The 11,779-nt window shown below is 37.4% G+C and overlaps 1 protein-coding gene across 1 annotated transcript; it reads left to right on the top strand.

Annotated features, from left to right (window-relative positions):
• The first annotated feature begins 3,366 nt into the window (after nucleotides 1-3,366).
• Nucleotides 3,367-11,411, top strand: LOC145719286 (polycomb protein SUZ12-like). Its single transcript, XM_081810784.1, has 4 exons — nucleotides 3,367-3,889; nucleotides 6,138-6,184; nucleotides 6,271-6,335; nucleotides 10,582-11,411. Exons 1-4 carry the CDS (start codon nucleotides 3,616-3,618, stop codon nucleotides 10,652-10,654), a joined length of 459 nt encoding a protein of 152 aa, XP_081666910.1. The 5' UTR covers nucleotides 3,367-3,615; the 3' UTR covers nucleotides 10,655-11,411.
• The last annotated feature ends 368 nt before the right edge of the window (nucleotides 11,412-11,779 follow it).

Raw genomic sequence — 11,779 nt, 5'->3', positions numbered from 1 at the left:
CAAAATATTATTTGCCCTCATCATTACTTTGAATAATGATAGTTATTAGATTGGATCTGGTTCTAGATTTTATTTAGTGCCTTCAAAAAGAAGCACCTACTGGGGTACCTGGCTGGCTCAGTCAGGAGAGCATGCAATTCTTGATCTCGGCACTGTGGGTTGGAGCCCCACATTGGCCATAATGCTTATTTAAAAGAAAAAAAAGAAGCACCTACATCACAACTTGATGTTTTACTATTTTGGTTTGTTTGTAATTGATTTTCTTTATAATCTGATAGGTTATTTATGCATTTTTATTTTTTAAAGATTTTATTTAAATATGAGAGAGAAAGAGTGCGAGTGCCCATGCTCTTGCCAGTGGTGGAGGAGGGGCAGAGGGAGAAGCAGACTCCCTGCTGAGGAGGGACACCCGCCCCCACTTGGGGCTCTGAACCCAGGACCCCAGGATTATGACCTGAGCCAAAGGCAGATGCTTAATCGACTGAGCAACCCAGGCACCCCATATTTGTACATTTTTAAAAGAAGGGGTCCATAGGCTTCATCAGACTGCCAAAGGAGTCCATGGCATAAGAAAGGTTAAAAATCCCAGCACAGAAGAAGTCTGTGTAAGGAAAAGTGGGGGCACTAATGAAAGAGTGCACAATAGGGAGGAGTATAAAACAATTCTGTTTTGTAAGAGAAGCTAGGTGGGCCTCATTTTAAAAACAAACTTTAAAAAAAGACCCAGTCAACTTTTGAGGTACTAAGAATAACTTTCTTCTGATTGCGAAGGTGCATAGGAATTGGAGTTTAAAAAACCTGTGTTCAAGTCACAGCCTTGCCACTAAATGAACATTTAATTTCTCTGAGCCTATTTTCTCATCTGTAAAATGAAAATAATGCCAGCTTCATAGGATCATTATGAAAAAGTGAGATAATACATATAAAAGTATATTGATAACTATAAAGGTTAAAACAGTTGCTATTCTTTCCTTGTTCACATATCTAATCCTATGCTAGGAAATATATATATATATATAGTCTATCATATATACATATATATAAAGGACAATGGCCTTTTTTTTTTTTTAGGAGTTTACAGTTCAATTCCAGATATGGCACGAAGGCTAAAACAAACAAAACCCTGGAAAGCAATTCAAACTCCATATGAAGGAGACTAAACATATATATGTCATTGATGGTGAATTGGCACAAGTTTAAAAAACAGTTGCCACCCCAAACTTAAGAAATAACAACACAAAATAAATTAGCTGGCCACAGAAACAACCAACCATGGGATGACCTCTAAATGTTTTACCTATGGGACAAAAAGATAACTCATCAATTAACTCTACCTTGTCCCAGGTAATATGGAATTCTGTGTTCTACATACATTCAAGACAAAGAATACAGAAAGTGAGAATTTGATACTATGCCTCTCCCACAGCATGGTTGGCTTGGATTCTCATGGCCAGTACTGGTTAACTACTGTACATCAAAACCATGCCCATGCCGAAGTCAAGATTGCTAATATGGAGTTCTTATGGGAAATACCCTTTAAGAACATCCCAACTCCCTTACCTCCATTTCTCTGTTCTTCAAAGACTGGTGATAATCCGTGACTTGCTTTTTCCTGGATTGTACCTTTCCCCCCCACTCCCCCACAAAGGGAAAATCCTGTATAAATGATGGATCATTTGCTGGTCATTCATATTTACTGTTAATAAATTAGCATTCTCATTTATAACGATATTTTGTGATTTGTCTAGTGTGATTTAATTCTCCAGACCCCGACCAAATGATGAAACCTTATTTTCTAACCCTGCAAAGCTAAAGGTGAGCAGTTTGCCAAGATCTAAAACCCCACAAACGTCTGTGGGGTGGCATTAATCAGAAAAGGCTTATTTCAGAAATCTAAAAAAGAAAAAACCCTCTTTTTTTTGAAGTAGAGAGTACAGAATAGTAGAACAAATGAGAGCATTCTGAACTTTTTATCTTACTGAAAATATAGGCTGTACTTAAAATCAAGCAACAGGTATACCTCATTTCAGATGTGTTCCTGAAATTCCAAATTTTATATTAAACACGTCATTTGTAGAGCTCATTTTCTTAAGTAGCAAATGCTTTGATTAAAAGCAGTACTTCAGATGTCTGAATAACTGTTCCAAAGACACTAGTTTTGGAAACCGCTTGAATAACCATTCCGAAGATACTTGTTTTGTAAACAGTGTTTGCAGTTAACTTTTATAAAGGTCCCAAAGCAGACATTTGAAAAGTGTTATTGAAAATATGAAATGGTTCTGGGTTTATAGATTGGGATTTTGGAAGATAATGTTTCATTTTAACGTAATATAAGATCACAGTATTTGAATTGGCTAGAACATCTTAGAGATCACCTTGTCCAAATTGAAATTCAAATCTTTAATAAGAGTATTAGCTCAACTCCAAACCTGTCTGTACGAGGACACTAAATTGGGCCTATGTATCTATCTTCTTAAGCAGGACAGGCAAAACAACAGATTCCCTCTCAAGTTTTTGAGCGCAAAATGAATAGGTTCTCAAGGTTGTACGTACTTCTAAGAAATCGTTCAGTTTACCCCTCTGACCACTCCTATGGTGCCTGGCGGGCTGAGGGGGGATCAAGTATGTAGGTTTTGCTTCCAGCATGTTGAGAAGACACGACTTTCTCAGTTAACGATCCTGAAGCTTCAAATCACCTACCAAAAATAGTTTTCCTCATTTTATAGGTGATTCCTGTTACATATAAACCGCTCCCTTTGGTGGAGCCCGGTCGCGTCCGACAGCGGCAGCCGCAGCCCCAGCCCCCGGGAAGCCCCCATCCTCTCAAGGGCTTTGCGGGGTGGGATTCGGCCAGGGGTGGCTGGGGCACGTGGTGGCGAGGGGATAGGGGACGCGATCCCCGCCTCGGGAGTTCCTCTACCGAGAAACGACCCACCCAACTCCCAGTCAGGCCCCTTCCTGCTAAGTTAGAGACTCGAAGATCCGTAATGGATCTCAGTTCATTTAACAGGCCCCGCACCCCAGTTCCTCAGAGGCCCGCCTCTCTTCAGGGGTCTTGTACCCCCCTGGGGGCGGTGACTGACAACGCTCAGAAGGCGAGAAACGGCTCCCTAAGCCGCTCGCCGGGTCCCTCTCTCCCCACAATGCACCGGGGCCAGCAGGAAGGCCGCTCCGACCCCTAATTTTCCCGCGAATTCAGTTCAAAGAGGCGGCCGGGCTCGCGATCGGCAGCGCGCACGGGCCAACCAAGCCGCGCCTCCGCGAGAAGCGCCTCCGCGTAACTGACGGGAGAATCCGCGGGCCAACGGGCTGGGCGGCCGGGCGGCGCGCGCTCCCGCCGGCCAATCAGGACGCCGGGCGGGGGAAGTGGGCGGAGCGAGGCCAGGCTAGGGTGAGCGGCCTCCGGAGCGGAGCGGGGCTCTCAGGAGGAGACACTTTTTTTTTCCTCCCTCCTTCCCTCCTCTCCTCCTCCCTTCCCTTCCCCTCTCCTCCCCTCTCTCCTCCTTCCCCCCTCGGTCCGCCGGAGCCTGCTGGGGCGAGCGGTTGGTATTGCAGGCGCTTACTCTCCGGGGCCGCCCGGCGGGTAGCTGGCGGGGGGAGGAGGCAGGAACCGCGATGGCGCCTCAGAAGCACGGTGGTGGGGGAGGGGGCGGCTCGGGGCCCAGCGCGGGGTCCGGGGGAGGCGGCTTCGGGGGTTCGGCGGCGGTTGCGGCGGCGACGGCGTCGGGCGGCAAATCCGGCGGCGGGGGCTGTGGAGGCGGCGGCAGTTACTCGGCCTCCTCCTCCTCCTCCGCGGTGGCAGCGGCGGGGGCCGCGGTGTTACCGGTGAAGAAGCCGAAAATGGAGCACGTCCAGGCTGACCACGAGCTTTTCCTCCAGGCCTTTGAGAGTGAGTGTGTTTGAGGCTTTGAGAGCAGGAATACCCCCTCTTGCAGCATTAGGGGGCCGGGACACTCGTGCTGGGCCCCTCTTCCTCGCCGGGACTCGACTTGATTTGGGAGTGAAGGAAGAAATTGAGGGGGCTGTTCCCACTTTAGAGATTACGGCCCAGGGGGCCCGAAGTCTAGGTAGGGCCTTTGGGGAGGTGGAACTGGGGGTGCAGGTGAGGTTCTTGACTCCCTGAAGATTTACAGGAGAGGTTGGGCAGTGGGGCCCCACGTTAAGAGCAGGCTTTTAGATGAGGAGGTTACAGTTGGACTGAGGATGCAGTCAGATCCCAAGACTAGTTTTTGCTTTCTTTGATGTCTTTTCTTACTCTAGAAGTACAGGGGTTTCGGTTGTAGGTTTTGAGGAGCAAAATTAAGCCTGTGAAGAGATGAGTGCAGTGAAATCGACCAAATTGTCATTTGCCTGAAATGCTTTCGCACTAACTTGGTGCTGCATGTTAACATGGCACCTTTTGATGCTTTAAACCTTTCAGATCTATCCACCCATTCCATGGGTACGTAAACTGAGTCACGTAGTGCTTAAGTATCTTATCTTGAGATGACCTCGGAATTTTGCCCGTTGTACTTGTCTTAATTCCAGAACATTTTCTTATGTCAGCTTCGGCTTTTAAGGTCTTAAGGGGCAAAACTATGACTTGATTTGGAGAGGAAGGCAAGGTGTCTGGAAACAATAGAATTTATTAAAAATATGACTAAATAATCTCAACTGTCCTTTAAAGAGTATTATATCGTGATTGTTTTCATTTTTGCTTTTGTGTACATTTTATAATTTGGATGATCACTAATGGCTAAATAACAGAAACTTGAATGAACTCGGCTTTACCGCCTCATGTCTTTATTTACAATTTTACCGTGGCATATGTTAAAGGCATGGTATCAGCTGTGCTTGAAAAGACGTATTACATTGTTTAATACCCTTCTTTCATTCTCTGATTAGTGCTTCATGAAATTCTAATTGGAATTTCAGTTTTTATTGAAACGAATATTGAACCTGCTTGAGAGAGATTCACAGTCTTACTTTTGCTTAATCTACTTTGAAAAATCTGGAGTGCTTTAAATTGGAAAAATGGTGGAGAACTGAAGGGCAGTGATGACAATAAACATACATGTTTGTACCCCTTCTAAATTATCTCCTCTCCTTTTCGTTTATTTGACACTAAAACTAAACTAACTGAAGATTAAGTGGAAATTTAAACATTTCTTTCTAAATGTTATGAGAAGACAAATCTGCCAAGAAAGTTTAAGCTATTTTGAAGCTTTCTGATGAGTCTACCTTGTAGGAGTAAACTGTCATTAAGTGCTAGATTTTATCACAAAACAACTTGATTCTTCTCTAATATTGATTTTAATTTCTGAGAAGTTAAAATGCTTTGATATTTTTATTGATATAGTCAGTTATCTTTAGTTCATTTTGATACGCCTTTAAAGAAATGTGATACTAAATCATTAAGGGAACTGGTATTGTTTGTATATAAAATATATTTTTTATCTATAAAGGCAAATGAATTTTAACTAAAGAGCATTAAAAAGCCTAGAAATCTGTTGATTAATTTAAAAATATGTGTTGAAGTAGTATTACATATTGGGATAATATTTACATTGAACAAAATAGATAAAAACTTCAATTAAAACTAAATATTCATTGGAAATTTTAGCTATAGTTTGTGTTTCATTTCTTTAAGTATTGACTGACTTTCATATCTGCATTAGGACATCTAGGAAACCGTTTTACTGTTTTGGCTTACTCCAAATTTTTTAAAAGACCAGTTAAAAAGTGAAAATTTTATTTTGTTATTTAGCATCAATAAGTTCTTTTGCTGAATCCAGCTACCTCATTTCAGCTACTTTTTGGGGAGGAGATGGGTTATAGTTTAAATTAGCGAAATTAAATCAGTGTAATTACTCTTCAGTTCTGCATACAGACTAGTTTAAAAAGTAGCTACCTTAGAAATGCAAAACTTAAGCACAAGATTGTAGAGAACCTTAAATTTAAAATAAATGTAGATGAGTTTTGTGAATATATGCCGTAGACTGAATGTCTTTTGATGTTACTGTGCATGCTAATTTTCTTGATGTCAGTATTCGGTACATGATTTTCATATAGGTGATTGGTTTACGTTGGTTATAATACTGGCTGGATTGGTTATTTTCTTGAGAACTTAAGTAATCCTTTTGTTTCCTGTTACCTAGAACCAACGCAGATCTATAGATTTCTTCGAACTCGAAATCTTATAGCTGTAAGTAGTCGATAAAATTAATGAATATTATTTTTTCTTAGAATATTACCTATTTAATTTTAATATTTTTAAAACTTTTTTTATAGCCAATATTTTTGCACAGGACTCTTACTTACATGTCTCATCGAAACTCCAGAACAAACATCAAAAGGTACATCTTATGAATCTTAATTTTGAGTTGATCAAACAATGTTAAAGTTTTAAAGTACTATTTCTAATTAAAGATTAAATATGAAAACTGAGGTGAAAAAGTGACTGGTTGAATTGGTTGCCAGGTGTTTTAATAGTATCATTTTTATAAATCCCAGTTTATTACCAATTTTTTTTTCCTAGTAGAAATGATGTAGTAGTGGAGTGAAGTAATTTTACTGAATAATATTTTTACTTTGTGCTATGAGTATTTTCAAGTTTGGTAGAAGCTGAGGATTTAAATATTAAAGGGCTCGGGGAACTGTCTTCAATACATAAATTTAGGTTAATTTTTAAATATTTCTTATATGTTCTAACAATAAAGAATTTGCTTCCATAATGATAGGTTCAGAAAGTGTTGTTTTATATCTTTGGTGGTGGTCTTTCTAGAAGAGGAAATATTTTTGAAGTCCGTAGATTGAATGTCCTTAAAAAACAAGAAGTCTTAATTACCTAGTCTTCAAGTGGAGTTTGGACTTGTCAGTCAGAGCTTATTTTTGTTTAAAACATGTAATATTTAACCATATGTAATTATGGAATGCTAGTTTCTTATCCTACATGCAAGATTATTGAGTATATCAAATGAACAATTTTAAGTTCAAAGGAGAGAACTCGTATTAAGCATTTGGTATTGTTAGTATTGACTCACTAAAACCATTAAGCCATCCAATAGACTTTGAAACCAAACTCCTTTGGAGGCTCCTACTGATTACTAAGTAAGCATCATGTTTCTATATAGCAAGACTTGGTTTAGCTTTGTAGATATACGTAGGTGTACTTTGAAGGATTGAAATGTTAAAACTATTTGTCTTCTAGTAATCTTTCTGAACAGAGAGTATGTGAGCGATTGTGTGCTTGTGTGCATTACATTTAATAGGTGAAGCTTGCCAAGAGCCTAAATAACTAGGAAGAAGGTGTTGGATTAGGCAACAGAATTAAATTTGTCAGTTCTTTGCCTATCTGTGCCATTATTTGATCTATGCCAGGGTTCAACAGACTTTTTCTGTGAAGGACCAGATAGTAAATATTTTAGGCTTTGTGGTCCAGGAGGCAGAATTAAGATTATTAGTGAGATTGTAGGTAGATACTTACACAAAAAGAGAGAAAACAAATGTCCACAAATTTTTTATTGATGAAATTTAAAATATAATAATTGAGTATAGTGTTTTGTAGAATATGCCTACTAGTGAGAAGTGTGAGACTTTTATTTTTGTGGGGTGGGAAGAGATGACATTTACCTTAATTGGGGTTTAGAGTTAGTGTTCTATATCAAGTCAGTCGCAAATATTTATCCATAAAAATCATTCTTAGCTTGTGGTCTGGGTACAGGCAGTAGGCGGGATTTGGCCTATGGTCTGTAGTGTGCTGATTTATTCTATAAAACTAGATTTTTATTAAGTAGTAGTTAACTTTTTTCTCTAGTATTTTTAATGTGGAAGATCATTTGAGTTGTCATTTAGAATGCTGCCTGATTTTAATTTAAAAGTGATTAAGTTTTTTGGGGGTGCCTGGCTGGCTGTCGGTAGAGCATGAGACTCTTGATCTCGGGGTTATAAGTTTGAGGCCCATGTGGGTGTAGAGGTTACTTAACCATTTTTTTTTTAAGTGATTGAAGTGATTAAGTTTTTTTCAAAATAATGAGTTAATCCATAAATAGATTAAAAAATATGTTTAAAATCTTAAGTTCATTATTTTCTTGTCATGTTTGTTTATTGGATTGTTTGTCTCATTGTGGGATACGTTTCTGTTGTCTGCTAATAGGTGGAGATACTTTTAAAAGCTTGGTAGAAGAAGTTACTTTTAATTTATTGCTCTTTAGGCAAAAAATTGTCTTTTGGGGGAGTTTTGCAGCAGTTTACCAGGCAAGAAACATATAAACTCCATAGTTTATTTCCATGCAAAAATGCATTAGGAATCACTTAATGCTTTTGTTATATGCCTAGCTTATAAAAGACATTAAAACTAATTTTTAACAAATTAATACAGCTTATATCCTCAAATGAGTGCTGTTCTTTTCAAAGTAGTTGGTGACTTTAGAAGGTGGTGAATTTAGCCTAGTGATTGTGGTCTTTGTTAAACGTGTTTGTGGGACTCCTTTTATAAAAGTGCTTTTAATACGATCCTTTCGCTCAATGTTTTTGGAACTCTTTTTTTTACTATTTATAACAGCATAATATCCATTGTTGGAATAAATATATCATTCCCTTTGAAATCATACACTCAGTTGTGATATTAATTCTGGTGTTTGTTAAACTCACCTTGTACTTTAGTTTCACTTCATAGAGATATTCAAATTCTATAGACTAATGCAACACTTATTCAGTAGAAATATTTGTGAGGAGAAGGGCTTCTTTTATTGAATCCATTTTACTAGATTTCATGTAAGTTGTTTCTGGATCCTCCTAAGAAAGTTTCCTAGAATTTCTTGAATTTTAAAAATACTCTCCTTTTTGGTGATCTTTTGATAACTATTTCCCTTATTAAATCTGAGCTACTGTAGCAGTACCTTTCTAAAGAACAGACATACTTGGTGCTGGGAGTGAGGCTGCTTTCATATAGTTGCTTATGTGGTTTGTTTTGTTTTTTTCCTAAGGAAGGCTGGATTGCCTTTATGATCTTACCTATTTCATATGGTTGTTAATATTCAACTTTCCTATGCACTTCTCCTATGCACACCTCCATAATGTTGGAAGAAATGAACCTTGTGACTTACAGTCTTAACTTTTCTTTCTACAGACAGGATTTCTTCTTTATCATTGCATAAAGATAAACTTACTATTCTTAAAAGCTTCCAGTAACTTTACAACCTTCCTTAGTAGTACATTTCAGTATTTATACTGGAAAGTTCTTTGTAACTAGCCTAAAATAATCCTACATTTTTCTTCTTTCTTCTCTCTTATCTGTGGAGATTGAAAATGTATTGCCATCCTTCCTAAAGTACTTCCTTTTATGCTCTATTGGATGAAACATTAATATTGAAGTTTTCAGTAACTCTAAAGGTAAAGAGAGAAGTTTTTTTTTTAAAGATCTTTTGTTAATGGAGGCTGTTTTTTCACCTGAACTATAGTTTGCATCAGTTCTGCTCTTCCTTATTAGTATTTTACTGTAATACATTTACATTAACATTTCTCTACTGATAGTTTTTATAGTAGTTGAGTACAATAGCTGTTTTTGAGGAATGAGCGTATTAGTAATTTCTAGTGTATGAATTCAAGCTTTACAAAGTAATTTATGTGGAATACATTAAGTTTTTCATGTCTTAAGTTTTAAAAAAATATATGAGTATAAAAAGAAATATTCATTTCCAGTTAACATATGTGGGTCTAGATTTTTAGCTTCTGTCTATAGGACAAAAATAATAGACCACCTTAAGAACTAAGATAAGGCTTGTTTTAGAGTCCATTCATTCTTAAATTGCTTGGGAGTGTGTGGGGGTTATTCTTAAGTTTCTATTTTGTGGAAAAAGTACTTTTTTTCTCTTAAACTTCTAAAGTTAAAAGCTAATAATTTTATTATGATTTGATGGGTATGTCCCCTAAACTTCCAAAATTTTTCCATGGTGGTTGATAACCATCTCTTTAATATGACATATCATTTAACTTTAGCCATTGCTAATAATCTTTGAGGATGTTTTGTTAACTTCAGTTATTTTTTATAAAGTATTTATTTCTATGTAATAGTACAACCACATATTTGTCAGGTTACTTAATAGAAGTAGATGAATGTTTCAAAATAACATGATTTGCATTTGTTTGGTTCAGTCCAACAGATGCTTGAATACCTTTCAAATGTAAGGTACCATGATGTAGCTTTCCTTGAAGAAAAATAATCTCTGCCCTTCAGGAGCTTATAGTCTAGGAGAAAAAATAAAATATTTATGCAAGTTCACATTTATGAGACTAAATGTCAAAATAAATATAAGCCAAGTGTCATAGGTAAGGGGAAATCACTTTGGTTTGGGAATAATTACAGAAGGTTTCATGGAAAAGGTAGCATTTGAGATGGGACTTGAAGGGTTGTCTGTTGTATATAACATACACTGTTTCAATATAGTATTCATTGTTATGGCTAACCATACACAATTTATCTTATTAAAAATAATCAAAATCAGATTTCCAACTTGCCTATTATAGTGACAATGAAGTGTAATCTGTTTTTTTTTTTTTCCCAGTTGAGAAGTGATTATTTTGTTTATCTGTTTCTTTCAGGAAAACATTTAAAGTTGATGATATGTTATCAAAAGTAGAGAAAATGAAAGGAGAGCAAGAATCTCATAGGTAAGATAACCTATCAGTTTACATTAAGTGACATACTTGAGGAAAGAAGAAAAAATTATAGTGATCATTTCTCTAGTGATCACCCCAATATTGTAAGGAGTTAGAAGAAACCTTAGAGGTCAGTTGGTCCAAACTCGTATGTAAATCAGAAATGGCTAATTCTATAGCATTCGTGGCAGAGAACTTTTAAGCCTCATCTTGAATATCTCCAGTCTGGGGACTTGCTGTTTTCTAAGGCAGTTGTGTTCACTATTGTTAATTTACCAGTTTCTTGGGTTTTGACTCAAAGTTTCTGTAACTTCTGCAGTTGATATTAATCCTACTACCTCACATAAGGAGGGATGGAGATTCATATTTATGGTATACTTAACTCTATACTGGATGGTATGCTAGGTGCTTCGGAACATCACATTTCTCCTAAATTATCGTCTTCAAATCTGAAAGAGGCTCTCTTTCCATCTTGTCCTTCCCCATATTTACACCTTTCAATCAAAGTATTCCTAACTTTATATTTGAAATATGTTTATCACATAAGAGTTTCAGAAACTTAACCCTTTGGACAGAATCTATTTATTGTATGTTTTCAAATGTAGTACCTAGAACTAATCCCTAAAAATTCTGACTAGCCTAATATTTGCCTAAGCTAGACAGTGTGCTTCCATTTTTTTCTTTGATATGTAAACTAGAGAAAGTTGAGTATCATTCTAAAGAGACACAGGAACTTGGGTGGTAGTTGTTTATTCATTGACTACTTTCAGGGGGAATACAAAACTAAAAATGTTAGATTTTTTAAAAATGAAGCTGGTAAAATTGCCACAATAGATTGTTTCTTGAAATTTTTTTTTTTAAAGATTTTATTTATTTATTTGAGAGAGAGAATGACAGAGAGAGAGAGAGAGCACATGAGAGGGGGGAGGGTCAGAGGGAGAAGCAGACTCCCTGCCAAGCAGGGAGCCTGATGCAGGACTCGATCCCGGGACTCCAGGATCATGACCTGAGCCGAAGGCAGTCGCTTAACCAACTGAGCCACCCAGGCGCCCCTGTTTCTTGAAATTTTAAATCATACCTTATCGATTTAGATAAGATGTACACTGACTTAATGATACTTCATTTATTATTATTATTATTT

Source organism: Leptonychotes weddellii, unplaced genomic scaffold (assembly GCF_054177405.1).
Source record: "Leptonychotes weddellii isolate Sample4059 unplaced genomic scaffold, ASM5417740v2 HiC_scaffold_3708, whole genome shotgun sequence".
Taxonomy (NCBI): Eukaryota; Metazoa; Chordata; class Mammalia; order Carnivora; family Phocidae; genus Leptonychotes; species Leptonychotes weddellii.
Note: the sequence above shows the minus strand (reverse complement) of the source record. Positions and strands in the feature narration are given on the sequence as shown.

Excerpts from the sequence above, each read along its gene's own strand:
- LOC145719286 (XM_081810784.1), top strand. The coding sequence starts at position 3,616 with ATGGCGCCTCAGAAGCACGGTGGTGGGGGAGGGGGCGGCTCGGGGCCC. Across the intron at positions 6,185-6,270 it reads GAACTCGAAATCTTATAGCT|CCAATATTTTTGCACAGGAC; the intron begins GTAAGTAGTCGA and ends CTTTTTTTATAG. Across the intron at positions 6,336-10,581 it reads TCCAGAACAAACATCAAAAG|GAAAACATTTAAAGTTGATG; the intron begins GTACATCTTATG and ends TGTTTCTTTCAG.